Source organism: Hakea prostrata, chromosome 9 (assembly GCF_041222555.1).
Source record: "Hakea prostrata isolate BN-2017 chromosome 9, UWA_Hpros_2, whole genome shotgun sequence".
In the NCBI taxonomy this organism is placed as follows: domain Eukaryota; kingdom Viridiplantae; phylum Streptophyta; class Magnoliopsida; order Proteales; family Proteaceae; genus Hakea; species Hakea prostrata.
In genome coordinates, this window is record NC_142608.1 from 22,671,058 (window position 1) to 22,698,274 (window position 27,217).

The following is a 27,217-nucleotide window of genomic DNA, read 5'->3' on the forward strand; positions in this document are numbered from 1 at the left end:
AACAATGTGCCGTAAGCATGTGAAATTGTATTCAACCACAATTGTTGGTTTTATAATGATTTTTGAGATTGGCATTGCCATCTCAATAGTCGTATTAATATTTATAAATTCTGATCTTGCCAAACTCATGAGCAAGGTCTAGTTTATTAATGTTTATAAATGTATGATTGCTTCACTCTTAATGATGGCGTATGTGCTCGGTTTAGCTGTCAAATTTTATCTTCCATCACATGTCCATCGCTTGACAACCGAACACGGTTTCGTGAATAGAGTCTTATCCAGACCATGTGTTCTTTTCTATTAAATTCATAGATTGACCTTCAAATGCTCAAACAAACCCATGCTCGTCAAGTGTTTGATGAGATGCCTCATAGAGATTTAGTTTCCTGAACATTACTGATTTATGATTATGTTTGGGATATAAATTATTCTGATGCTTTTAAGTTATTCCATGACATGCGAATGAAGAAATTCAATCCCAATTCAGTGACAATGTTGATCTAATTGTAGGTATACAACTTTAGAGTTATCTGATCAATGGAGGGTTTGAAAATAACATACCCATCCATAATGCAATCTTGACAATGTATGCTAAAATAGGGAACCTTAAAGATGCAGAATTTTTTTTTGACAAGATGGGTAAAAGGGTTGCTACCTCATGGAATGTCATGATTTCTGGTTATTCTCATAGGAAGTTATCTCAAAGCTACTGAATGCTTTGACAGAATGCATTACGAAGCTGCCCCTAGTCTTCAAACTCTGACTTTGGTTACCTTGGCCTTAGTGTCACATCCACCCAGCCGGTACCCTATCTGGCATACCCAAGTGTGTGATCTATAGTCCACAAGATCCAGTATCGAGAAAATCAACCTCCCACATTCACAATAATATAATCAAGAACAAGAATAAATCAAGGTTAACAATATTATTCAAATGAATCAAAGCAAAGTAACAAGATAATCATCAGAGTGCGGAAATGATACCAATAGATATATAAAATCATAATGTAGAGTGAGGTGGAATCTCACTCCACGAGTATAGCGGAATGTAGATCGAAAGTCAAAGGAGATTACAACTGGTTCGAAAGACAATAAGGAAAGATATAATCAAACTAAGCTAGAGTCTATTCTACTTTATAAAGAACGTCTTCATAAACATAGACTTCATCAATCACGCTCAAACGCTCCCACTCCACAGTAGGGCTAATCTTGGTACAAAGTAAGACCACTCGAGGAATCCTCAACGTAATCTTCATAGTTGCCAACACCTTGCGGGTAGTACGCTTCTTCGGTTTGCGCTTCCTCATATTGGCTTTCATAGTCATCAATGCCTGTAGAATAATTTAACAAAAAATGTTGTACAAAAGGAGTGAGTTTCAAAAGAAACCCAGTAAGGCAAGTTATTCCATAATAGCATAAATAACATGATAGCATAAGCAAAGCATAATGTGATATGATATGAGATAGACAGTGTATGTATGAGTCTAACTCTATGTATGCTGGTCTCTACAGGCAGACATGCTTTAAGTCATAGCACCATACTTCTTTGGGTAGGTCTCAAATCACTCTCCCTCAACCATTCCGGTATTTGGGTTCTCCATTGGTAATTGGGTCCTACATCCCTCTTGGACATTCCTTGGTTGGGGGTTTAGGTCACCTCTCTCTCACATCACCATTGGTCTAAGTATTGGCGAATGTCAGGGTAAAACCTAGCCCAATGCAAGTCTTCTACTTAGTCATATCAACTCAGGTCCAGATAAGTCCATTCCTCGCCCCAGGCGATCCTTTCCGGTATCCTTTCGACTAGAGTCGGCATAGTCCCAGACTATGGACTCATCAACCCTATAGATCATCCACATATAGTAAACAGGAAGCTCTCATGTCCTCTCATGGGTTGGTTGCCGGTCTTGAACGCCCATGAGCCCAAGTCTATCCATATGCAACTCTACCCATAAATGGCCCCCACAATGTGATCATGTCCCCTCACAGGTTGGTTACCGGTCTTGAACGCCCATGAATCCCCATTGCTACCACAGGTCGTTCGGTCTTAATACCCTTCCGAATCGGGTCTGATATAACAGGGAATATCCTAGCCAAACACTGCTAGACAAGTCCTAGGTATGACAACCAATAATCCGGGAAAGTGTCAAAGGGCAACATTGGAAATATCCCATACTATCCCCAATAATGTCCAAGGACAGAAATGTCAAAAGGACATTCCCCAATCCCAAATCATACCTAAACAATCACAATCATAATTCAGTCATATCATCCACAACAGATATCTCATCATATGAAAGAGTATAATAAGACAAGATCAAATGAATAAACAACATACATGAATAAGTATTCATACATGATCAAGTACATAAAGTAAATAAGGAAATAAGATCCTACTGTACTTACAGCATTTATATCATAATAGAAACTAACATAACAGTAGCAAATCTAAGTAGTTCCCAAATTAGAAACTAAATCTATGCAATCTATGTTAATATGGTAACAACTTTCCTTACCTTAAATAGATTCGAATATATTCCGGACGGACAAGAGGATGAATCCAAAGTTAGCAAACAAACCCTAGAATAACATCATACAGTCATTAGGAAGTAGTCCTAAAAGAATGAGCATCAATCAAATCGAAACAGGTGAAGAAATCCAATTCTGTCACTGCGGGTTGATTGGCTGGGTTGATTGATTCAGTCGACCCAGTCAATCTGCCCAAGAGTAATCCAAATCCAAAAATAGTATTTTGATCCGAAACCTATTCTATACAATCCGGAATGCTATGAAACTTGGAGAGAATGTCTAACACAGTAGTCTAAGACTAAAATGCATATTTTAGACATCAAACAATGATTAAAACCATTACTTACTAATTTGAAATCATACTTTCTATTTTGGTAAAAATTATGGTTTTCATTGAAAACATGCTATGAATGAAAGAGATGAACTAGAGATGATGAGATCTCATTCTAGTACAAGAATACAGTAAATCAGAGGTATGAATAATCATGGAGAGGGGTCTATAATGCTAGAAGAAATCAAAATAAGAATATGATCATAGATGCATGTAGAAAACATAAGAATCATGGTAAGAATTGATTATGATGATCATAGTATGAGAATGAATGGAGATTGTAGAAGATACGATTGCAGAGATGCAACATCTTCTTCATAATCTCATATTAGAGAAGAGAAAGATCATGGAAAGAATAAATCAATATCATAGAAGTAAGATTACTAACCTTTGATTGAAGAACAAGAGAGAGAACTTGCAAGTTTGCAAGATTAGGTCTTCTTCAACACCTTTTGGAGGCTTTGAGATGAGTTCCCTTCGTTCTCTAAGTGTTTTGGAGGCTAGGGATACTAAAATCACGAAGTCATGAGGTATATATAGCAAAATATCCTAAACAGCAAATTCTGCTTGAGTTCAACATCTTTGGGTCGATTGGCTGGGTAGACTGGCCCAGTCGACCCAAGTAGTCGACCCAAGCAGACAGCAAAGCCTAAGTCAAGGATTTGATGGCCTTCCACTACTCGGAATCAAACAAAACCTTAAACACATATACTATAACTTACCTAGCATGGAAAAATGGCTTTAAATCATATCCAACCAAGCTCTATGGTCATCATCCAATCTTCTCTTCGTCAAGGCATAGTCTCTTTTCTATATCCAACATTGTCTTCAAATATGGGGCATCATCGCCAATCTCTATAGGTTCAAAGTCAAACACTATATCTTCTACTGATATGGCCCATAGTTGACTTTCACTTCTACTTCGGGTCTTCGGACCTACAGACAATAGAGTATCCGGGTTAAGGTTAGGGCCGGGTTTCACACTTAGCCAGGTTATGCATTGAAATCTGACTTAACTGATGTTTTACACATTTCTCTGTTAAATTTGTATGCCAAGTGTGGTGAGTTGGGCTATCAGCTTAGTTGTTCAAAGAAACCTGTAAGAAGAACAACATTACTTGGAGTGCTAGACTATAAAATGCCCCAATTACAGTAGAGAAGAGAAGATCTGATAAGTTGCTCTGAGCTCTTCTGAGTTGCATGATCATAAATTTCTGATTTCTTCTGCCTGAAACATGGAGAGAGAAATTCAAAAGATCTTTACAGCATGTTCTCGTGCCCATGAATCACTACAACAGAGAAGCTGGAACAAGGCCGGAACAACCTTGAGTTTATCAATAGCTGCTCCATTCTCAGATCTATTCTTAGCAAGAAGTCAGAGAAAACACTGTTGCTGTTGCTGCATCATCTTCTGAATAGTACAGGTGGGCGTGCACAACATAGACAGGTAAGTCTAGCTAATTTCAAAGTCTGATCCTCTGATTACCTTTAGTTTTAGAACTGAACTAGGGGGAAGCTGTGCATAATTTTTATAATTGCAATTTCGAGAAAATCGATTTGCTCTGGCCCACAAGTAAATGGAAAGGCGAGACAGATTAAATCAAGTCTGCTCATCCTAAGCTTTATGGCATACTTATTTTTCCATGTTAAAAGGGTTAGATATTTCTAATTCATCTCCAAGATCCAAGTATCTGGTTGATCACCCTATAGTTATTGTTGTGACTAAAAATAACTTGGTAGTATTTCTCCAAACATGCATATTTACTGTTCTTAAATGAACAACACTTAGATCGACATCAAAACTTGATGAAGAGTTACTAAGAGATATAATGATCATAAATGATTGATACTCAATTATTTGTGCTAATGAGAATGTTCATTTTGAGAGAAAAAGACAGCCTATGTTTATTTGATAACATGAGTCTTGGGAGTGATGTTCCGAAAGAAAGGCGGAGAGTCCTCCACTTCATTGCCTACCACTGCAACTATCACTAGTCTTGAAAAGCTGAAAAATGATGCTGCTAGTTCACCGAAAAGGGATACATCGAGTTCATTACACTCACCATATTCATTATGGGTGTTGTGGAGGTCATTATACATCTCTATTTGGAGATGGGATAGCTCAATCAGTAGGGTAAGTGGCCTTTAAAAAAAAAAAGAAGATTTAGATACACCAACCCAGCTGCTATCAATCCACCAAGATGGATGCATCCTGGAGGTCTAGTTCTAGACCATGAGGGCAGCATGTTTTTCTATTTTGGAATGGGCAACACTGTATAAGATGTGCTTATAGTCAATGCCTTGGCTGTTAGAAAAGGCACTTACCGATCAAAGGACTTTCAACTAAAACGCGTTGAAGCAGAGAGTGACAACCAGCAAGCTTTTATCTATCTTGTTACAGGTTAACCATCTGATATACTATGAAAAGTTAGCATTATCATACAGGATATCAGATTTCTTGCACAAGACTTTGAGTGCATCAGGTTCATCCATATCTTGAGGGAATGCTCATAATTCCCATTCCTTTTTATGCAAATATATATGTTGTGTTGCTGCCAGTGTTAGAACTCCCCCTCTCAACAGCAGCATTGATGCGTGATAGCATGGATTGAACCTGAGATTGAACAGAGATCCAAAGTCAAGATGGCATCTAAACACTTGGCCTTAAACCAGTGTTTGGTCCATGTTTGTCTTGACCAACTAATTACATTCAAGGAGGGTAGGAGCATCATAGGTAAGATCGAAATTGATCAATGCATCTCCCACCACTGCTGGGAGCCGCGCTAATACAAGGTTTTGATAAAGATCTCAGCTTCAGAATATATTCTGATATTATTCTATTTCATGAATCGTGATTAGTTTCTATTTTTTAAAAAAAATCCCTGGTAAGGGGATGGTATGTCTTTTCGACAATGGGCAATCAACAGTGGACAGGGGCATTGATGATGCTTCAAATAAAGAGCAAAGAGAAAGTTGTTGCAGCTCTTTCTGAGGAGCGTAAAACCAATAAATCAGAGAAAACACTACTGTTGTTACTACATCATCTTCTCTATAGTGCAGGTGGGCGTGCATAGCACAAACGACAAAAGCTTGCCCAGACTAAGGAGATAATTCTGGAGGATGTTCAACGCCTCAAACAAGAAGTTTCTGCTGCAAGAGCTTCTCTACAATTACAGTGCATTCAATATTTCTGCAACTAGTTTGCTGGAATTGAATCTAATGGCCTCCGATGAGCCCGTCTATATCATGTTCTCTCAAACATAAGAAGAGGACAAGAAAAATCAGAGCAATCAAAGCCAAGTTTGAAAGTTCGAACGCGAGCAATCTAGTAGCAAGTGAGGTTAAGAGACCTCAAAGCTTCAGAAGATATTCTACAATGGTGGTGATGCATCCCCCGTGATGAATTTGTACAACTTAAAAGATTAAGAAAGAATACAATAGAGATCGCGATGTTCGTGAATGTAATCATGATCAAGATCATCATCGGGAGCCTAAAAAGGACTAAGATCGTGGGTTGCATGATCATGTTTAACGTGAATGTTATTACGACCAAGAACATCAACGATCGAGTGTATCAAGAATTTGTAACGATCGAGTGAATCGAGAATTTACAATGATCAAAGTGGATAGGAAATTCATTACCTTCAACAATTTACTACGATCGAGAATTTGTTAAGATCAGAAGATACCTGAAAGGGTCAAAGATCAAAGGTGCCGATCGGTGATCGAGGCAGGAAACAACACTCAATGGCGGCAACGTTCCCCGATCGTGTGGATTATTACACCATTATAATGCCCAAGTAAAGCATCGACAATTTTGATCAAGGGATTTTATCCCCAAAAGAACTTTGGCATGAGATCCGCATCACCAAAAGAAGTTGGATCCTCCATGAGAAGGGCCATGTATGATAGTCAAACCAGCTGGTTCGGGAGCGTATAAGCTGAAGAACTTAGCTGCCGATCGTGAATTGAACTGATCATGGAATACAAGACATCTCAAAAAGCCTACAATGATTCTTAGGAATCGATAGGTAAGGCATCGGTTGAAAACCCAAGTGAGACCTTCTACAAGGCATCGGTTGAAAACCCAAGTGAGACCTTCTACAAGGCATCGGTTTAAAACCCGAGTGAGTCCTTCAACAAGGCATCGGTTTAAAACCCGAGTGAGTCCTTCAACAAGGCATCGATTTAAAACCTGAGTGAGACCTTCAACAAGGCATCGGTTTAAAACCCGAGTGAGTCCTTCAACAAGGCATCGGTTTAAAATCCGAGTGAGACCTTCTACAAGGCATCGGTTTAAAACCCGACTGAGTCCTTCTACAAGGCATCGGTTTAAAACCCAACTGAGTCCTTCTACAAGGCTTTGATTCCGACCGACTAAGACCTTCTAAAGCAAAGGCTTCGATTTCGACCGACTAAGACCTTCCAAAGCAAAGGCTTCGGTTTCGACCGACTAAGACCTTCTAGCAAAGGCTTCGGTTCCGACCGACTAAGACCTTCCAAAGCAAAGGCTTCGGTTTCAACTGACTAGGACCTTCCAAAGCAAAGGCTTCGGTTCCGACCAACTAAGACCTTCCAGAGCGAAGGCTTCGGTTCCGACCGACTAAAGATCTTCTAGCAAGGCTTCGGTTACAACGATCGGGTTATCATCAAAGAAGATCGTAGGGCTTTGGATTTCCCGAATAAGACCCCATATAGGCATCTGCTATGCCCGAATAAGACCTCCTAACACTTGGTAGCACAACATTGAAGCAAAGGTGCAGTAGCAATAAATATGATTTCTTCAAGAATAAGAGGACGTTGATTTTTATCGATTCGGGACAAGCTTACGATCATGGATCCGTTGCGCTTGAGGGGGCGTGTTAAGGATACACCGTTAGCATACAGTTAGTGTATTGTTTATTGTAGTTAGTTTTATACTTAGACATACAATTACTTCATTTCATTGTATAAACTTCTATAAATACCCTCTGTACTACTCAATATATTGAAAACACATTTTACACTTCTCACTACAATTCGGCTTTTGAAAGCATTTGATGGGTACAGAGGAGATGTGTCATTGTGCAGTAAGACTGGATGGTGTGGCGAAAGCCTGGTTGCAAAGAAACCCATTTGAAGAAGGAGAGGAGAGAAGATGGGTCAAGAGCGAATGGATTGTGGATGATCAGATCGACAACAAGGCGAACTGTGAGTGTAGGGATAAGCTTCTTGAGGGAGGAATCAAGATTTTTTGTTGCAGAGTTCTTAATGGCCTCTGAGATGGTTGTGAGGATGGGATCATCATGGTAAGGAAGTGGAGGCTTAAACCAGGTGGAGAAAAAATACCCAACTCTTGAAAAGTGAAGTAGATGCTGCTTCCTAAGCTGTTCCCGAATAATCATCTCTCAAATCTGCATGCATTTAAGCTCTTCTGGGCTTTGAGTTCTGAATTACTCTTCTGGGTTTGACACATCAAATATATGACAATCTTTTGTGGCTAAATGCAATTTTTTGGGTTCATTAATGCTCTGTATATGGCTACAATCGGTAAAAAATCCTCTGTAGTGCACAACTCTCTGTTGTGCACAGTAGTGCATTTTTAAAATCCTCAATAGTCTTGTATTTATGTTTTCTCAGCCAATCATTTGGTATATATGTGCACTGCTACACACGGCAGAGACTTGTGCACAGCAGAGGATGTTTTCCCTACTACAATCTGATCCCGATTAGAGATCATGTAATCTCGTGTCCTTTATTTCTAACTTATCTTTTTGAGAGAAGTTTTGCAAAGATCTCATATCTTTCTGTATTCCTATTTCTTCTTTTCCCAGTTACACTTTCATATGAGAATCCTGAAACAAAGTACTACATAACACAATCTTTGCAATTATATGATCAGCGAGTTATTTTCTATGTGCTTGCTAAGTCCGCGATGATGAAAGTTTTTGTTATTCTTGTTTCAAAGGTGGAAAATAGCCAACCCTTTTCCCCCAGCCAAACAGATTGGACTTGGAAGTTAGTGCCCAAGAACAAAGAAAATATTATAAAAAAAAATTATAGATTATTACTATTGAGGTACACCAGTTTTACAAGAAAAGATTAACAAAGCATGATCATCAATCAAGATAATGAATGTGAAGCAAGCCAAAAGGCGACAATGAGGGTTGTATGGGATAAAGAGTCATTAATTCAAGATCCCTAAGAAGAAACAAATGTGATTAAGATAAGATTAGAAGCATTTAGAGACATTATTAATCATTGTATAAAGATTAGGAGACGAATTATGAAATACAAACATGGCTTATGTATATGGTCCAAGACACTACAAATCCACTTAGTTAAAGAATTGAAGCCATTAATGGGAGATTTAAAAAGAATAAAGATGGACTCAACTCGAACCCAGGAACTACAAGCAATTATAGACCAAGGAAATATATCAATCTAAGTGAGTCATAAAGCAAATCAAGTAAAGATAGAACCCATGAAAAAAATAATAAATTCTGAAAAAGTTTATTTGGTTCAAAAACTCTATAATAGCCACAAAAGCTGCTTCAGTATGCTTCTTAGCCATATGGTTTCTAAAGCTGGAGAAGAAGTTTGGCAAAAGCCCAAAATCCAATTAAGGGTTTTTAGTAATAAATTAAAAGGTCGGCTCATGATTGCAGCCATTTTAATGGCAATACATGGAATATGCAATGGTGTTTTTGTTTTTGTATTGATCAACAAATAACATGTATGGGAGATGAAACAGAGTTGGAATTGTCGATATGTCGGTGTAGCAAATTGTGCTTTTCTAACGTCTTTTAATCACATATTTAAGAGGTTTGTAGTACTATTTTTTTGAAAATTTCTATTTTCCGCCTTAAGATTTTAATTTTTTTTTTTTTGAAAGAAACTATCTAGCTTATTTGGATATGTATACTCTTTTTCCTTCACTAGGATTTTTTGGATATGTATATTCTTTTTTCTTCACTAAGATTTTTTTTCACAAGGTTTTTTTCTTAGTAAGGTTTTAACGAGGTACATTATCTATCGATAGATATTCAAGGGGGAGTGTTATAAATAATATTAATTGTGGATGTCCATCACCTCCAAATAAATAATATTTTCAATTGAAGATCTCAACCACCTCAGCATGCAATATTCGTGATTCATATTCTCATCTTAATTGAATATTATAATAATCTCAATATACAATGTTGGTAGTCAATATTTTCATTCTATGCACATTTTATCTTGGGCGACAATCTATCATTTCATATAAAAAACATCTTATTGTGTACAAGAATCATATATTGTATTTATTTGTATACTCTGATATTTTCATATTAGAGAATATGCTAGTTTCATTATAAATATGTAATAAATAAATCAATAGAAGAGTTGAATTAAACTTGTCTTTCTTCTTTATATTCAATATATCTTCTTTATTTTATAACAGTTGTGAAAAAGTCCATTAGATTGGACAATACTAACCTTCATGTTCACATTCGTTTGCCATGGAAGAGGGTAGCAACAAGGAGTGTGGGGCCCACAAGAAAAAAATAATAAAATATTTTTTAAAAGAAAAAACCCATCACCCTAATCTTGTGGGCCTCCTATAATTTGTGGTCAACAGTCGTCGGGGAGCACCAGGAGAGATGATCCGGACTCAGCGACAAGAGCCCATTGAAGATTTGATCTATCTAGGGTTTTTTTTTTTAACACTTCGGAATAAAATCTTTATATTTTAATTATTAATCCAATATGTTAAGATATCCCAGTAAACTAACCTAATTAGAGTTAAATATTTTAATTTTTCTGCATGTTGGACCCACGTCACTGTGGGCCCACTGAATGTCCTGGAAACCTTCGACCTAGGGTTTACACGGGGCAGTTCTTTCGAACTGTCACTCGCAAAGAAAAATATTGTAACTGTCCAAAGACAAAATCATTAAAAATCTTGCATATATTAAAAAAATGTCATTAAAAATAAAATTCAACAAATTTAAAAGAAAACTTTTTTGGTTTTTTGTTTTAAAATGACTAATTTATCCTCATTTTAATTCTCTCACAGTCAACGCGAGAGAGTCCCTACACCCATCTTCTAGCTATAACTCACTGGATTACCACGATTGAAATCTGTCCCTAATAGAAAATCCCCTCTCTTTGTCCCTGATTAAGAGTTTTACCCCCTTTATAGCGGGCGCCGTGCAATTTGCTCTGATTCCCCCCCCCCACCCCCCACCAAAATAAATTTACTTTGCTGTGTAATTTTCTCTTGATGAGTAAAAATAATAACAATAGACCAACCGAGTCGAACCATGGACGATTGATTTTTTCCTGGTCAGGACCAAAGTGAATAACTAACTCAAAGATTACTTGAGCATGAAGAAACTTAACCATTATGGAAGACCGAACTGCTATGGTGAGAGATATGATCCCATCAAAACCGGGATAGGAGATTTTGTAAGGGATGTGGAATAACACAGATTACGGAAGTAAAACCCTAAGATCATACGGTCACAGACAAGACTCAAGGATTAATCCAACGGTCAAGGGAGGTAAATTCTATATAAACTAAAGCTTTATGCCCAATAGAGGTGATTGAATCGTTCTTCTTCCATTTTTATCTCTCAATTAAGCCCTGCAACTAATCAGGGCTTTGTGATGTTCCAACTACTGACTCAACCTAAGTAAAGACATCGGATTTCCCGAATAAGACCCCATAAAGGCTTTGGGCTTCCCGAATGAGACCTAACAAAAAGGGCTTCGGATTTCCCGAATTAGACCTCATAAAGGTTTTGGGCTTCCAGAATGAGATCGACCTAAGAAAAAGGGCTTCAGTAATATACCGATTAAGACCCACAAAGAATCAATAGTAAAAATTTTTACGAGGAATGGCATCGTCAACTTGAGCATGCAATATTTAGAAAAATTCCAACAATAAGTGATTGTGAACGGATCGGGACCAGTAAGGCTCCAACACTCACAGAATGTAATTGAGATTCAAAAAGTTAAGCAGAAGAGAACTTAAGAAAAATACAACTTCAGAAATCATTGGTTGGCAGCGGTGGTTCGAGAAGACGTAACAACCTTCCAATCAATGTGATTTTTGGAAAGCTCGGGAGAAAAAAGACTGATGATTTCTTTCCCAATAAATTTGTGTTCGAGAGGAACATACCACACGGTCGACCTTAAGAGCTCGATCGCATGGTCTGGGTGGCTTATGATGAGTAAAAATAATAACAATAGACCAACCGAGTAGAACCATGGACGATCAGTTCGTCCTCGTCAGGAACAGAGCGAGTAGCTAACCCAAAGATTACTTGAGCATGAAGAAATTTAACCATTATGGAAGACCCAACCGCTATGATAAGGATATGATCCCATCAAAATCAGGATAGGCGATTGTGTCAAGGGGGAATGTGGAATAACACAGATTAGGGAAGTAAAATCCTAAGATCATACGGTCATAGACAAGACTCAAGGATTAATCTGATGGTCAAGGAAGGGAGGTAAATCCTATATAAACTAAAGCCTTATGCCCAACAGAGGTAATTGAATCATTCTTCTCACGGTACAATGTATCGGCGAATTTCGGCAAAATTCGCCAAGTTTGACACAGAGCGAAATAAAGAAAACAACGAAATCAAAATTGCAACATTTTGCCGGAAAATTGCCGGCAAAATCTCCCAAGTTTGCCGGGAAAATCGCATTTTTTAGTTTAGTTATCACTACCACCGGTGGAAAATCTATATTTCTATGAATTTCCCTACCCAAAACCACAATTTCTACAATTTCTCCTTCCACGCCTCAAATAATCACCTATCTTCCACCCTGGTTCACTTCTACAATTCTACCCATTATCAGGAAAACTCTCATGGCCTCATCTTCTCCGACTCCGGCAGCACCAGCCCATGATCAGTTACACTGAAGGAGACCCTGTTACTTTCACCATTGCTGAATCCGACTCACCTTAAGTATGCCATTGAATCACACACTGGTAACCAGATTACATCGAAGAAGCGGTGCAAATTGGAGGAACAGAGCCCGGCAATGGAGCAACTTTGCACCGGGAACTATGTACATGAAGAACCAAAAGCTAGAGATTGCCATCGCTATTGAAGCTCTGAGAAGCAACTGAAGATTAGCGGAACAAGTTGTTTGGTTTCCTATTTTTCCGGCGAACTCCAACCGAAACTCTACACAATCTCGGCGAACTTTCGCCGAGATGTCAAGATTTCGTTGGTTTTGCCAGCCTGTGAAACCCCGAAATCCGGCGAAGTTCGGTTCCTTGGTTCTTCTTCCATTTTTATCTCTCAATTAAGTCCTACAACTAGCCAGGGCTCTGGGGTGTTCCAACTACTGACTCAACCTTTGGAAGTGACTTATTGACCGCCAATGGCGGAGCCACTTAGGGACCGAGGGGGGCCATGGCCCCCCTCGGATTTTTGAAAATTTGAAAATGCCTACATATTTTCCTAATTTTTCTCATTTTAAGTGTGAAATACCACTATTTGGCCCCCCTCCAAAAATTAAAAATAAAAATTTAAGATATAGATGATGGATACAAATGTCATTCTTAATCATAATCAAATGGTTATCATTAAACTCCTAGTTTTAAGGAATAAATGGTCAAATTATAATTAAAAACTAACTCACGATCCATGAATTTCTCCATATATTCTCTCATATGTTCATTCATATTTATTCTCTCATGAATCTCATCTTTTATTCCTATTTCTTCTCTCTTTTTTTTTTTCTCACATAGTCTCACAAATATTGGAGAGTTAGTAGACATTGAAATTTTTCGAAATCTTCTACACAGTTATCAGTATTCAGTGTCTCTTTCTCAAATTATTCCTCTCTCTCTCTCTCACTCACGATTTTTTTAGTATTCATTTCATAAAGTATAATTTTATTTTTTTATTTAGTTGTTATTTTTTTCTCCTAAAATTTGATTCTATTGATAGCAATTTGAATCTTGTTAGAATTCAGCCATTGATTTTATCAGATCTAATCATAATCATTGATTTTTTTTTAATCATTAAACTTTTTCTTAATTTTTCATTCCTATTATTGGAAATTCAAATCTCGCTTAGAATTTCAGCTTAATTTACCTAAATTTTTAATGTAGGACACACGTCAAAATATAAAAATTTTATGAAATGGGGACCCACGGTTGGGTCCCACATTGGCCTAGGTATATTCGGCCCCCTCCCATGTTCAATCCTGGCTCCGCCCCTGTTGACCGCTGAGTCAACCCACACCTCCCATGTTCAATCCTGGCTCCGCCCCTGTTGACCGCTGAGTCAACCCACATCTGATTTTGTTTTGCAGAAATTCGAAGGCTAAATGATTTTTGAATGCATCATCTCTGATTCCCCGACCCCCACCAAAAAAAATTTACTCTGCCGTGTAATTTGCTCTGATTCCCCCGACCCTACCAAAATAAATTTACTCTGCCGTGTAATTTGTTCTGATTCCCCGAACCCTACCAAAATAAATTTACTCTGCCGTGTAATTTGCTCAGATTCCCTACTACCAAAGCAACACGTTCATTTTTTGCGTTTTGTGTTCTTTCCTTTCGTTTACTACTTTTTTTTTTATTTTGGTAAACTCTTTTGGTTACTTCAAAACCCTATAAATTAATGGAACCAAAACGCAAATTTCACAGTCGCCAAACGCACCACCATCGAGTGGCTTTTGGACGGTAAACCCACCAGCCAATCAGCATGCCTCCCCGCAACTCTCTCCTTCTTCTTCTTCTTCTTCTTCTTCTTCTCTTCTCTCCTCTCCTTCTCTTCTTCTTCTTCTTTTCCTCTCACCTCTGTCCCTCTATCTCCTTCTATTTTCCGTTCTTCCCAAGCTTCACCATCAACCAAACAAGCTCCTATCACCAGAAGCTATGCTTACAAATTTTCCTTCAAATACACTATGGCTTTGATCGTTTCTCTTCCTATAGGGACCCCACCACAGAACCAACAGATGGTTTTAGATACAGGAAGCCAGTTATCATGGATCCAATGCAACATGAAATCAACAGCCAGGAATCCTCATAACACTCGTTCATCGTCTTCTTCCTTCGACCCTTCTCGTTCCTCCACTTTCTCTGCTCTTCCCTGTGAACACCCTATCTGCAAGCCTCAAATTCCCGATTATACCGTTCCAACCACTTGCGATGAAAACCGTCTCTGCTACTACTCTTTCTTCTACGGCGACGGGACTTTAGCCGAGGGCGATCTCGCCCGAGAAATTATAAAATTTTCAAGTTCCCAAACAACTCCTCCTTTGATCCTTGGCTGTGCTAACAACTCTGCAGATTCCTCCACGGAAGGAATCTTGGGAATGAATCTTGGTCGGCTCTCGTTCCCGGTTCAAGCCAAGCTTAACAAGTTCTCTTATTGTGTTCCGGCTCGACCGAGCCGGTTCGTGTCACCGCCTCCGGTCGGGTCTTTCTATCTTGGAGACAATCCAAGTTCTGGTGGGTTTCGGTATGTTGATTTATTGATTTACAGTCATGAGCAAAGTCAACGCATGCCCAATCTTGATGGGTTGGCGTATACGGTGGCGCTGGAAGGGATACGGATCGGGAGGAACCGGTTGAACATTCCCCCGACGGTTTTTCGGCCTAATTATGGTGGTTCTGGTCAGACCATGATAGATTCCGGCACGGAGTTCACCTACTTGGTGGATGCTGCGTATGTTAAGGTGAAGGAAGAGATCATGAAATTGGTGGGGTCAAGAGTGAAGAAGGGGTTCGTGTATCAACAAGTGTTGGATCTCTGCTTTGACGGGGCTGCTGCTGCGGAGATCGGACAGTTGATAGGCGATGTCGTGTTCGAGTTTGGGAAAGGGGTGGAGGTTGTCGTTGATAAGGGTATGACATTGGTTGATGTCGGTGGTGGGGTCCACTGTTTTGGCATCGGACGGTCATATTCGCTGCCTATACCGAGCAATATAATAGGGAATGTTCATCAGCAGAACCTTTGGGTCGAATTTGACCTCTCAAATCATAAAGTTGGGTTCGGTAAAGCTGATTGTAGGCTGTAGCAGATCGGCTTAGGGAAGATTTCGCAATAATAGTTTGGAGTGAACTAGCCTCTCTCTCGACTTAGAGAATGATTATTGAAGTCTTACTCGTAATTTCCATTATATTATACTAAATAAATATGATATAGTATTATGCCAATGGTGTGGACATAAATGGATCTGTATTTTTTTTGTAAAATCATATTGTATTGATATCATATCTATATTAAATAAATACAATATGATACCTATATTATTTGATACTTGATATGATTATGGTATGAGGCAAGTATGTTTGAAATAATGCCAACACCAAACCAAATCTTGTGTCTTTGTTTTTTTGTCGGGCTGCAAGGAAGTCCCAACTTAATTGTGTCAGGTGGGAGTTCCATCCAACTTCTTTTTTTAAATCAAACTTCCTTTTCCTCTAGTTTTACATTGGAGAATCTAATATAATTCTCAATTTCAAATAATAATAATAATAATAAAAATTAATACCTTTAGATATGAGTTCGGATTGTCTTTTCCAATGGCTACCGGAAATTACAGGGGCCCACAGGGTTAGGGTGATGAATTTTTTTATATTTTATTATTTTTTACTTGTAGGCCCCACATAAATTGTAGTTGTAACGCTGTCAAGAGAGTACACTCTCCGTCAGGGGTTTATGATCAACACTCCTTCGATATAATCTCCTTTGTATCAATTTGGATCGAACATATTTACCATTATTTGTTTACAAAATATAGTTTTCTCAGTTAAAAACCTAGAATCAATAATGATTTTTAACAAAAAATAAAAATAAAAATAAAAATTTGATCGATTTAATATCAATTCGTCAGAGCTTACACCATGATGATTTTTGTTATTGGGGTTAAACCATGATTATGAGCCCTCATGACAGGTTCTAAAGGTTTCAAAACTAAGGAACGGATGGATGGCTTCATATTTTCATCTTGTTCCAATAGCACAAATTGTGAATAGAACGAGACAATCTTTACCGATTCGGAATCAACTGACCGATTCAGCCGATTCCAATTAATGATTAAAACCATTTTTTCATTTATAGTCCATTGATCTAAATAACAAATACAATTAACTAGGGTTTCTGTTAGCTTTATAACCGAAAACAGAGAAAAGGGTTAGAAGGGACGAAATGAAGATGTGGAGAAATGTGGATCGTCTCAGCAAATCACATATCCGATTTCAAATGGGTATGTGGCATTCTCTTCCACGGTCTCTGCTGCTTTCATCATCTTTTTCTTCCGAAACTACAAAAATGCATAGATGTAACTCAGACACAAACACCTCCCTTAGTGTTGAGGAAGCTTTCACTCACAAGTAGACCTGTAAATGAATAGCCAAAATCCACTTTCGAATTCGCATTCGTACTTGTTAGGGTGTCAGTATTCAAAAGTTTTCTTACCGGAGAATATCTGTATCCGTCCGTTAAGCAACCAGATTCGGATTCGGATAAGGATAATTGCTTATCGGATTGGATAATATCCAGATATAAATTTATCCGGATAGAGTAAAATATTTAACATATTTTTCTCTGAAAATGGATGATAATCGGATTCGGAAACCGGTAATCGTTAATCAAATAATCAGAAATTATCCAGTTAGAGTAAAGTATTAAATATTTTTCTTTAAAAAAGGGGTTAATAATCGGATTCGAAAACCGGTAATCGGTTATTGGAAATTGGAAATCAGAAATTAAAAAAAAAAATGACAATCACCAATCAATAATTGGATAGTTTATTGGATTAGATTATTATCTGATAAAGTTCTAAATTTGAATTCGGATGTCTTCTCTAAATTTCTGTTGGATTCGGATAGCGGTTTTGCTATTTGGATTCTGATACTGGTGTATCGGAGCCGTATCCGATCCGTTTATAGGTCTACTCACAACCCTTTCTAGGAATTTTGGCTTTCAATCAATTATTTGGGTCACTTGCCAAATGCAACACTATTCCACTGTCATTTCCCTGTTCAGAAACATGCTTTCCTTGCAAATATAATCCGATTAAGTTGCTTTGACTATCTTGTTCAACTCCTTTTGTAAAATCCGGCCTTATTCTAACCCTGACCCGATCCGGATTTTATACTGTTGCAGGTCCGAAGACCCGAAGTGGAGGTAGAAGAGACTTGTGGGTCCTCTTAGTTGAAGATTCGATGCTTGATCCACAGCCTATGGACATTGACAATGATGCCCCTTACTTGAGCACATTGTCAGTGTTTAGTGAAAATCTGCGCATCGAAGAAGATTGAATTAGTTGAAGCACCTATTGAACCCCCGTGCTCAATCCGAAGGTATTTCTTGAAACTAGATTTGTTGATTGACTTGTAGGAGAAAACCCAACTCAATTCAGATCTGTCTGGCCTTCCATTACCCTGTTCTAAGTTGCTGTCAAGCCTTGGTCGACTGACAGTCAACCAACCAGTTGACCAGTAGTAATGGATTTCGAAAATTTACAAAATTACTTCCCATTTTGCCCCTACCTTTTTGGAACTCGTGAATGAGGACCTAAACTAATCATTGGCACTCCAGAGAACGAAGTTGGACACTCTCTTGGGCTTTTCTTGGTGTTTATGAAGATCTTTGACTCCAATCATTAGTATTACACCTCAATCATCAACTCAAGGTATGATTCCTCTTATTCTTCTTCTAATCTATTCATTATTCTATCAATTTATGATCTTAAGACCATGGTTGAAGTGCTGCAACCTTGCAAACACTTAACCATGAGTTCCCCCCTTTCAATTCCATGATTATCACCCCACTCTTGCTATATTATGCTCCCATTAGGATTGCTTACATTTCATTGCTTTGATTCCTTTCATTTCAACCTATACTTGATTCAAAACTGATATGTAGATGCATGTTAAGCTTAGATTATTATGAATTCATGATTCTAACTTGATTCTTAACATTCACTTGATTGATTCCCATCATTCTTTACAATTTCAATCAATTCCAATTCGATTCTTGATATTTATCATATAGAACATAGGGCTTCGATTTGGGTATTTATAATTGGACCATTGGATCGTCATGAAATTTAGTGTGTAGTGATACGGAGAAAATATGATTGAACTTGGTTCATTCATGATTCGACCCTTGACTCCGGTCGAGACAAAGGGAATTGACTCATTTCCGAGCGAGCCGGGTTCAGGAGGTAGCTTGCTGAGGAAGAAAACTAAATCAGCCACAAGCACGCCCTAATCCAATACTTATGGAGGAGGTCAATTAACCTAATGACGGCAAGCAAATTTCGGCGGCTGTCACTTATCGCTTTCAAAAGGATAACCATCAGATAACGATTGGGTTATCCTAGGAGTCCTCTATTAGTCCAAACTAGTAGAAGTCTATCACTCAACGGATCTATTTGTTGAGATCCAACGATTATCCGAAGAAGGCTCAAATACATCCAACGAAGAAGATTCGAAGGTACACTCTATATAAACATCACCTCCCCACAAGGGAAGGACACACACACTTGGACGTGAACACTCAGATGCTTACTATCTGAATCGTATTCCAGTTATTCATTCCTTAGCTCTGTGTTCTAGCAGAGCCGTTTGTGATTAAGTTCATCAACTGACTTAGCCTTTGGAGGTGGACTCCCGACCCCAGCGGTCGGGCCACATCTGACGCTTTGTTTTACAGGTCATTCTCAGGAGATCTAAGGGCTGAGCAGATTTTGGACGCATCATTTGGCGCCGTCTGTGGGAAACGTTTCAAAAAGCTATGGTGACTAGATCAGCGGCAGCAGCAATAGCTGTTGCATAGTGAGATGCTGGTGTCCAAATTCCTGGAGTCAACAATCCAGATATTCCTCAGGAAAGTCGGCGGCTCAAAGTAGATGGTGGTCAAGGAGGTAATAATCCTCCAGATTCACTCCAGCATCAACTGGATCAACTGAAACTCCAGATGCTGGATGTAAGTCAGGCACTCCGTGCACTAACCAGGTAGGTGGTGGTGCCACCAGAGCCCGATCGTCGTGATGCAGGAAGGCGCGCATCACAGCGGGACCGGAGACTGATTGACGAACAAAATGTTGGTCAAAACTTCCGTGAAGGTGACCGAATACCTAGGAGAACTAAAATCTCCCTAGGCATGATGATCGGTTTGACGGACCACAAGGAAGTACTACTGATTCAAATACAAGGTTGGTTATAGTAGTAAGAACTCACTCACCAACTATTAGATGTACTGTTCGTGATGATCGTGCTGTTCGTGATAATGATCGTGTTGTTCGAGGTCGTGATCGTGTTGTTGAAGATCGATCGACACATATTGGTCAGGAACTGGCTAATATCAATCAGAAGCTCGGGCAATTGGCGAAAGGTAGGACAACTGATGATATCTATTTAGTTATTCGAAAGACTCCGTTTGCCGAGCCCATTGCCGGATATCAGTTTCCTCATAATTTCCGTTTGCCAACTTTTTCTACATTCGACAACTCCAAAGATCCTACGGCCCACATCGGTTATTATCAGCAGACTATGGCAGTTGCAGGTAATTCTGATGAAATTCTCTGTAGGGTCTTGGGTTCATCTTTAACCGGAGCGGTGCAGAAATGGTTCTCAAACCTCCCATCGGGAAGGATTGTGAATTTCGACGAGTTGGCACGCAAATTCATAGGGTGGTTCCAGAGTGGAATTCAGATCAAGAAGACCGAGGAAACCTTGTTTACTATTAGACAAGGGAAGAATGAATCAATTCGGGAATATCTGAAAAGATTCAACAGGGTTACAACGAAGATAGAGAATCTAGATGAGCAAGTAGCTAAAACTGCTTTGTTCACTGGTCTCACTAATCGAAGACTCTTGGAGTTATTACTTCAAGATATGCCCACTACTTATGCCGAGTTAGTATAGAGATGTCAAAAATAGGCGAAAGTCACAGAAATCTTGGATGCACGCCAGGGAGACAATAAAGCCTCCGCAAAAGAGCAAAAAGCTCCTGAGAATAAGCGAAGCCAAAGCCAGAATATTTGAGATCGAGTTGGAAAGCCTTATCAGGCGTGGCGGCAGAGATCTCCCGACAAAAGTGAGTATACTCCATTAAATACCCCTCGGGCTGATATTCTGAATATTATCAAGAAGCGGAATATCTTGAAGTGGCCTCCGAAGCTTCCTACAAAACCAGGGGAGCAGGATCGAGAAAAATATTGCCGTTTCCATAAAGATTACGGTCATTATACCAATGATTGTAGACATTTAAAGGCAGATATCGAGAGATTGATATCCTAGGGACATTTGTCCAGTTTCGTCAATAGAAGGCGAGAGGAACCACGTGATGCGGGGCCCAAAAGGGACCGTTCGATTAGCCTGGATCAACCGGCAAAGGCTCCTAAATCTAAGAAGGGTAAGGAGGTAATTGATGCTACTCGGTCACCGATCCTTACAATCTTTGGAGGTACCGAGCCTGAATCACTCCGGAGGCTGAAAGCAAAATCAAAATTTGTTGAAACCGGAGAGACGTAGAAGAGTAAGAGACCAAATGGTGAGGGTTCGATCACCTTTGGAGAAGAAGATGAGAGAGGCGTTTGTCTGCCTCATGATGATGCTATAGTCATCAAGGTAGAGATTGCGTGCCGAGAAGTACACAGGGTGTTAGTTGACACCGGATCTGCTGCAGATCTTTTATCTTATGCAGCCTATCAAAAACTTAAGGTGGGTGAAGACTTGATGGAGCCATCATCCACACATCTATATGGCTTTGTAGGATCATCTGCAGTTGCGGAAGGATCGGTCCAGTTGGACTTATCAATTGGAAGCTTCCCCAAGGAAGCCACCATTTGGGTAAATTTCTTGGTGGTTCGGGATCTCCCTGCTTACAATGTAATTCTTGGGAGACTATCATTGTCAAAGTTAGGTGCCATTGTTTCAATGAAGCACCTTAAGATAAAGTTCCCGACTGAGATGGGAGTCGGTCAAGTTTCATCTGACCAGAGAATCTCGCGGCAATGTTATGTTGCATATTTAAAAGATAAGGAAGGGTCGAGAAAGATAACGGCGTTACTGATTGAAGTGCGAGATGATCGGGATGAAGTAGAAATGCAAAGGCTCGAGCCAGTAGAAAAACTGGAGCAAATCCAGTTGTATCCCAGTGATGAAAAAAGAGTTACTTATATCGGGTCTGAGCAGCTGGAAGAATTCAAAGGGGAGTTGAATTCTTTTCTTCAACAAAATAGTGACGTGTTCTCGTGGTCTGCAAATGATATGCCAGGAATTGATAGGCATGTTGCAGAACACAAACTTTGGTTAGATCCCAAGGTGAAACCAGTTATTCAGCGAAAGAGAAATTTCTCCATGGAAAAATATGAAGCCGTTCGGGGCGAAGTCGAAAAGCTGAAGAGTTCTGGTTTTATCAAACCAATTGAATGCCCCATCTGGCTGGCCAACGTCGTGATGGTCAAAAAATTCAAACGGGAAGTGGAGAATATGTACAGATTACACAGACCTCAACAAGGCTTGCCCTAAAGATTGTTACCCGTTGCCTAGGATTGATCTGCTGATAGAAGAAACTGCAGGATATGAAACCTTGAGTTTCATGGATGCTTACTCAGGGTATAATCAAATCCTCATGAGTAGGGAGGATGAAAAGTTTATGGCTCTCATGATTGATCGTGAAAGTTTTTATTATAAAGTAATGCCATTCAGCCTGAAGAATGAAGGGGCTACTTACCAAAGGGCCATCAACAAAATATTCAAGGATTTGATCGGGAAAAACGTCGAAGCTTATGTTGACAATATGCTGGTAAAGAGCATTGCAAGAACAAAACATATTGAAGATTTAATTGTGGTATTTTCGGTACTACGAAAATACCAGATGAAGTTGAATCCGGAGAAATGTGCCTTTGGAGTCTTGTCAGGCAAATTCTTGGGCTTCATGGTATCACAAAGGGGTATTAAGGCTAATCCAGCCAAAATACAAGCCTTGATTGACATGGAGGCCCCCAAAACTGTTCGGGATGTACACTGCTCGACGGGGAGAGTAGCCGCTTTGAACCGTTTCATCTCACAATCAGGAGAAAAGTGTCTACCTTTTTTCAAGGCTCTCAAAGACTTGAGGGGAAGCAAGGAGGCAAAATGGATTGAAGAATGTTAGAAAGCTTTCGAGGAACTAAAGGAGACACTAAGAAGACCACCGCTATTATCTCGACCCGAGAAGGGAGAAGTCTTGCAGCTATATTTAGCATCATCCACTTTGGTGGTCAGCGCAGTTCTTGTTTGGGAAAAGGACAAGAAACAATGGCCAATTTATTATGTCAGTCACGTACTACTGGACGCGGAAACACGATATTCTCAGATCAAGAAGCAGACTCTAGCTCTTATGATAGCAGCTAGAAAACTACGGCCACATTTTCAAGCTCATTCCATCGAGGTATTTACTACTCTTCCTCTTAGTAAAGTTCTTCATAAACCTGAATTATCTGGAAGAATGGTGGCATGGTCGGTTGAACTTAGTGAGTTCCAAGTAAGCTTTAAGCCTCGAACGGCAATCAAAGCTCAAGCACTAGCCGACTTTGTAGTAGAGACTACTGCACCCATGGAAGAAGTTACCGAGCCCACTATCCCGACAGTGTGGGAGGTATATGTGGATGGTTCTAGTAACAAAGATGGAGCAGGAGCTGGAATTCTCCTAAAGAGTCCAGCAGGATTCATTATTCACTATGCGCTAAGGTTTGCATTCAAAGCAAGCAATAATGAGGTGGAGTATGAAGCCCTAATAGCTGGACTTAGATTGTCAAAAGCTTTGGCAATAGTAGACATAACTATTTATAGTGACTCTCAGCTTATTGTCAACCAAGTACAGGGGGAATATGGTGTTAAGGAACCTCGGTTACAGAAATATCAAGAGATTGTGCAAGTATTGCAGAAAGAGTTTAGGAATCTGAAAGTATGTCAGACTCCAAGAAAAGAAAATACAATGGCAGATGAGTTATCCCGATTAGCCAATGCCAAAGAAAAGAATTTAGACCCTTCGGTCTACATTGAAGAGATAACATTCCCAAGTTATCACGAGAAGGAAATTTCCTATATTGAAGCGGAGCGTTGCTGGATGGATCCAATAGTTGAATATCTGAGAGATGATAAATTACCAGAGGATCCGAAAGAGGCGAGATTAATCAAATTACGATCAGCACGATTCATTATGCAGAATGGGAGGCTGTACAGAAGATCTTACTCTGGACCCCTCCTGAGATGTTTGGGACCCAAGGGATCAGAGCCAGCCCTGGCTGAGGTGCATGAAGGAATTTGTGGTGCTCACATGGGTGGTCGAGCCTTGGCACACAAAATTCTGAGGCTTGGATTATACTAGCCTAAGCTCCTATAGGCTGCTATGGAATACGTTCGCCGATGTCGTAACTGTCAAATCCATGCTACGGTATCTAATCGCCCAGCTGAAACCATGACTTCGATTTTAGATCCCATCCCTTTCGCGATGTGGGGAATTGATATCATGGGCAAATTCACCAAGGCGTCGGGCGGAAGAGAGTATCTTATAGTAGCAATCGATTACTTCACCAAATGGGTCGAGGCTAGCGCCTTGGCAACCATCACTGAAAAAAAGGTGGAGAAATTCGTGCTCGAGTCAATTATATACCGGTTCGGAATGCCAAAAATAATCGTTACCGATCATGGCACTCAATTCAACTGTCCACAATTTGAACAATTTTGTGGAACTTATTTGATTGAGCATCGTATGTCATCAACGGCATACCCCCAAAGCAATGGTCAGGTAGAGGTTACAAACCGAACACTACTTGAAGGAATAAAGAGAAGACTCGAAGCTGATAAAGCCTTGTGGGTCGAAGAATTGCAGAATGTACTGTGGGCCTATCGAACTACGGTTCGGACACCTAGCAGGAGAATCTCCTTTTAAAGTGGCATACGGATCTGAGGCATTGGCACTTGTGGAAGTAATGGCTGGAACACTACGGGACAAAGAATTCGAAGAAAAAAGGAATGAACAAGGACTGCTTGATAGCCTTGATTTATTGGATGAGGTTCGTGCAAAAGCAATAGCACGAACTCAACATTATTAAAGGAGGATAGCGTCACATTATAATTCCCAAGTAAAGAACAGTCGGTACTCAGCAGGAGAAATGGTATTAAGAAATACCTCAGCTTCAGATCCACGCCATTAGAGGAAATTGGACCCTTCATGGGAAGGACCATATATGGTTATCAAATTAGTCGGTTCAGGGGCTTACAAGCTGAAGAACTTGACAACCCAGAAAGAGTTGGATCGTTCATGGAATGCCAGGCATCTGAAGAAATATTATCCCTGAAGATTATCATTTTTGTTCACGATGTAACAAATTTCAAACTCAATCAATACAATTTTCAGTTTTCAACATACTGTCTTTTGATTGGGGGCATCATACAACACATTCGAAGAACAGATCCAGCAACAAAATCAAAAGGCATCGGTTTAAAACCCGTGGGGGTCCTTCTACAAGGCATCGGTTTAAAACCCGAGTGAGTTCCTTCTCAGACTTATTGAATTTCTCCTTCTACAAGGCATCGATTTAAAACCCGAGTGAGTTCCTTCTCAGACTTATTGAATTTCTCCGGAAATCCTTAAGTAAAGGCATTGGTTTAAAACCCGTGTGGGTCCTTCTACAAGGCATTGGTTTAAAACCCAAGTGAGTTCCTTCTCAGATTTATTGAATTTCTCCGAAAATCCTTAAGTAAAGGCATTGGTTTAAAACCCGTGTGGGTCCTTCTACAAGGCATCGATTTAAAACCCGAGTGACTTCCTTCTCAGACTTATTGAATTTCTCCGGAAATCCTTAAGTAAAGGCATCGGTTTAAAACTCGTGTGGGTCCTTCTACAAGGCATCAGTTTAAAACCCGAGTGAGTTCCTTCTCAGACTTATTGAATTTCTATGGAAATCTTTAAGTAAAGGCATTGTAAGACCTACTGCAACAATGACTCAAGTGATTGACAAAGTTCAAAGATGAAGTTTAAATTCTTTATTGCTTTAAACAACCAGAAGAGGCCAACCTTTACATCAAGCATACATATGAGACAACAAGTGTTGGGGTACAATCTTCGCTCGGTCAAAAAAGAAAGACATCATTAAGAGGTTAAACAAGATCGAAGGAGCTTTGCGAGAAGTAACATAGAGTCAAGAAGCAACACGGATTCAGGAAGAAGAAGAAGAAGAAGAACGGGGTCGGGAAAACATATATTATCATTTTTTTTCCCCTTAAGAATTGCGAAGCATTCTGCAAGTACAAAATCCTCTGCAATTCTATACTCTTTATCCAGCTTGACCGGAAGAAGCCTGATCTTTGATCAAACTTGCATTCAAGGCAAGCTCTTCATAACTGAATCCTTGGAGAGGAGCATAAGGAGGGGAATCATCGAGATAATGCAAGATATCCAGATCTGAAAGTGGAAGGTCGATCGTATCCTTGGTCCAGTCAGGAAGAGGAAGACCCAGCTTTGCAAACACTTCAGGATGACAATTGGCGCTGTAGGGAGTCGTGTTGAAATAAGGATCTCTCCTTAATATTGATTCCCATACTTCGTTTTCGCCATCCTGGTATGCTTGCAAGTTATAAGCGTTCAGCATGTCAACAAAAGGCTTATTGTGCAAATATTTGAAGATGCAAGCTCTGCAAGCATCAGTTGGAAGGGATTCGGGCAAAGGAATAACAACTTGCCTTTGGGGTAACGCTTTAGATCCTTTCGCCCCTGACCTTCCTGCTTCTCGTTCTAGCTGCCGGATCTTCTCCCTGGCACCATCCAAATCCAAACGGAAACATTCGATCATGGAATTCTTTTCCCTTGCAACCTCCCAAGCTAAGTTTCCAAGACGAGCAATTTCTGCGTCTTTGGCTTTGGAGTCTTCCCGAAGCCTGGAAACTTCATCACTCAGTCTACTGAGTCTAGAGGCTGCTTCCACTTGGTTGTGGAAGTTACTAGTGAGACTGCTGCAACAACTTCTGAGTTAGTCATGAGCAAAAGAAAAATCTTCAGAACAAAAAGGAAATGAAGAAAAACTTACATCACCAGTGACTTCATAAAGTCACTGTCTGGAATGGTGGAGAGGACTCTACTCTTGGCAGGCATTTGAACAGCAGTACACCACTCCAGTGCCTTGTCAAACTCGCTTAACACCAAGTCAGACTTCCTCGAAGAACAAGAAGGATGAGCTACATCAAGAGAAGGATGAGCTACATCAAGGGAAGGATGAGCTACATCATCTGCCAACCTAGGGCGCTTCCTGGTGGCAAAATCCTCCAGCTCCAGAGAAGGGGAGGAGGAGGATGCCAAACAAGCCTTAGAGTTGGAAATAGAAGCAGCACCTGCAGGGACTGCACCTTCATCAGATG

At 39.7% G+C, this 27,217-nt stretch overlaps 1 protein-coding gene across 1 annotated transcript; it reads left to right on the top strand.

The window, feature by feature from the left end:
* Positions 1–14,692: 14,692 nt before the first annotated feature.
* LOC149005018 (aspartic proteinase PCS1-like) lies at positions 14,693–16,009 on the top strand. Its single transcript, XM_089169362.1, has one exon. It carries the CDS (start codon positions 14,761–14,763, stop codon positions 15,874–15,876), a length of 1,116 nt encoding a protein of 371 aa, XP_089025488.1. The 5' UTR covers positions 14,693–14,760; the 3' UTR covers positions 15,877–16,009.
* The last annotated feature ends 11,208 nt before the right edge of the window (positions 16,010–27,217 follow it).

Coding starts and splice junctions, on each gene's coding strand:
- LOC149005018 (XM_089169362.1), top strand. CDS start 14,761: ATGGCTTTGATCGTTTCTCTTCCTATAGGGACCCCACCACAGAACCAA.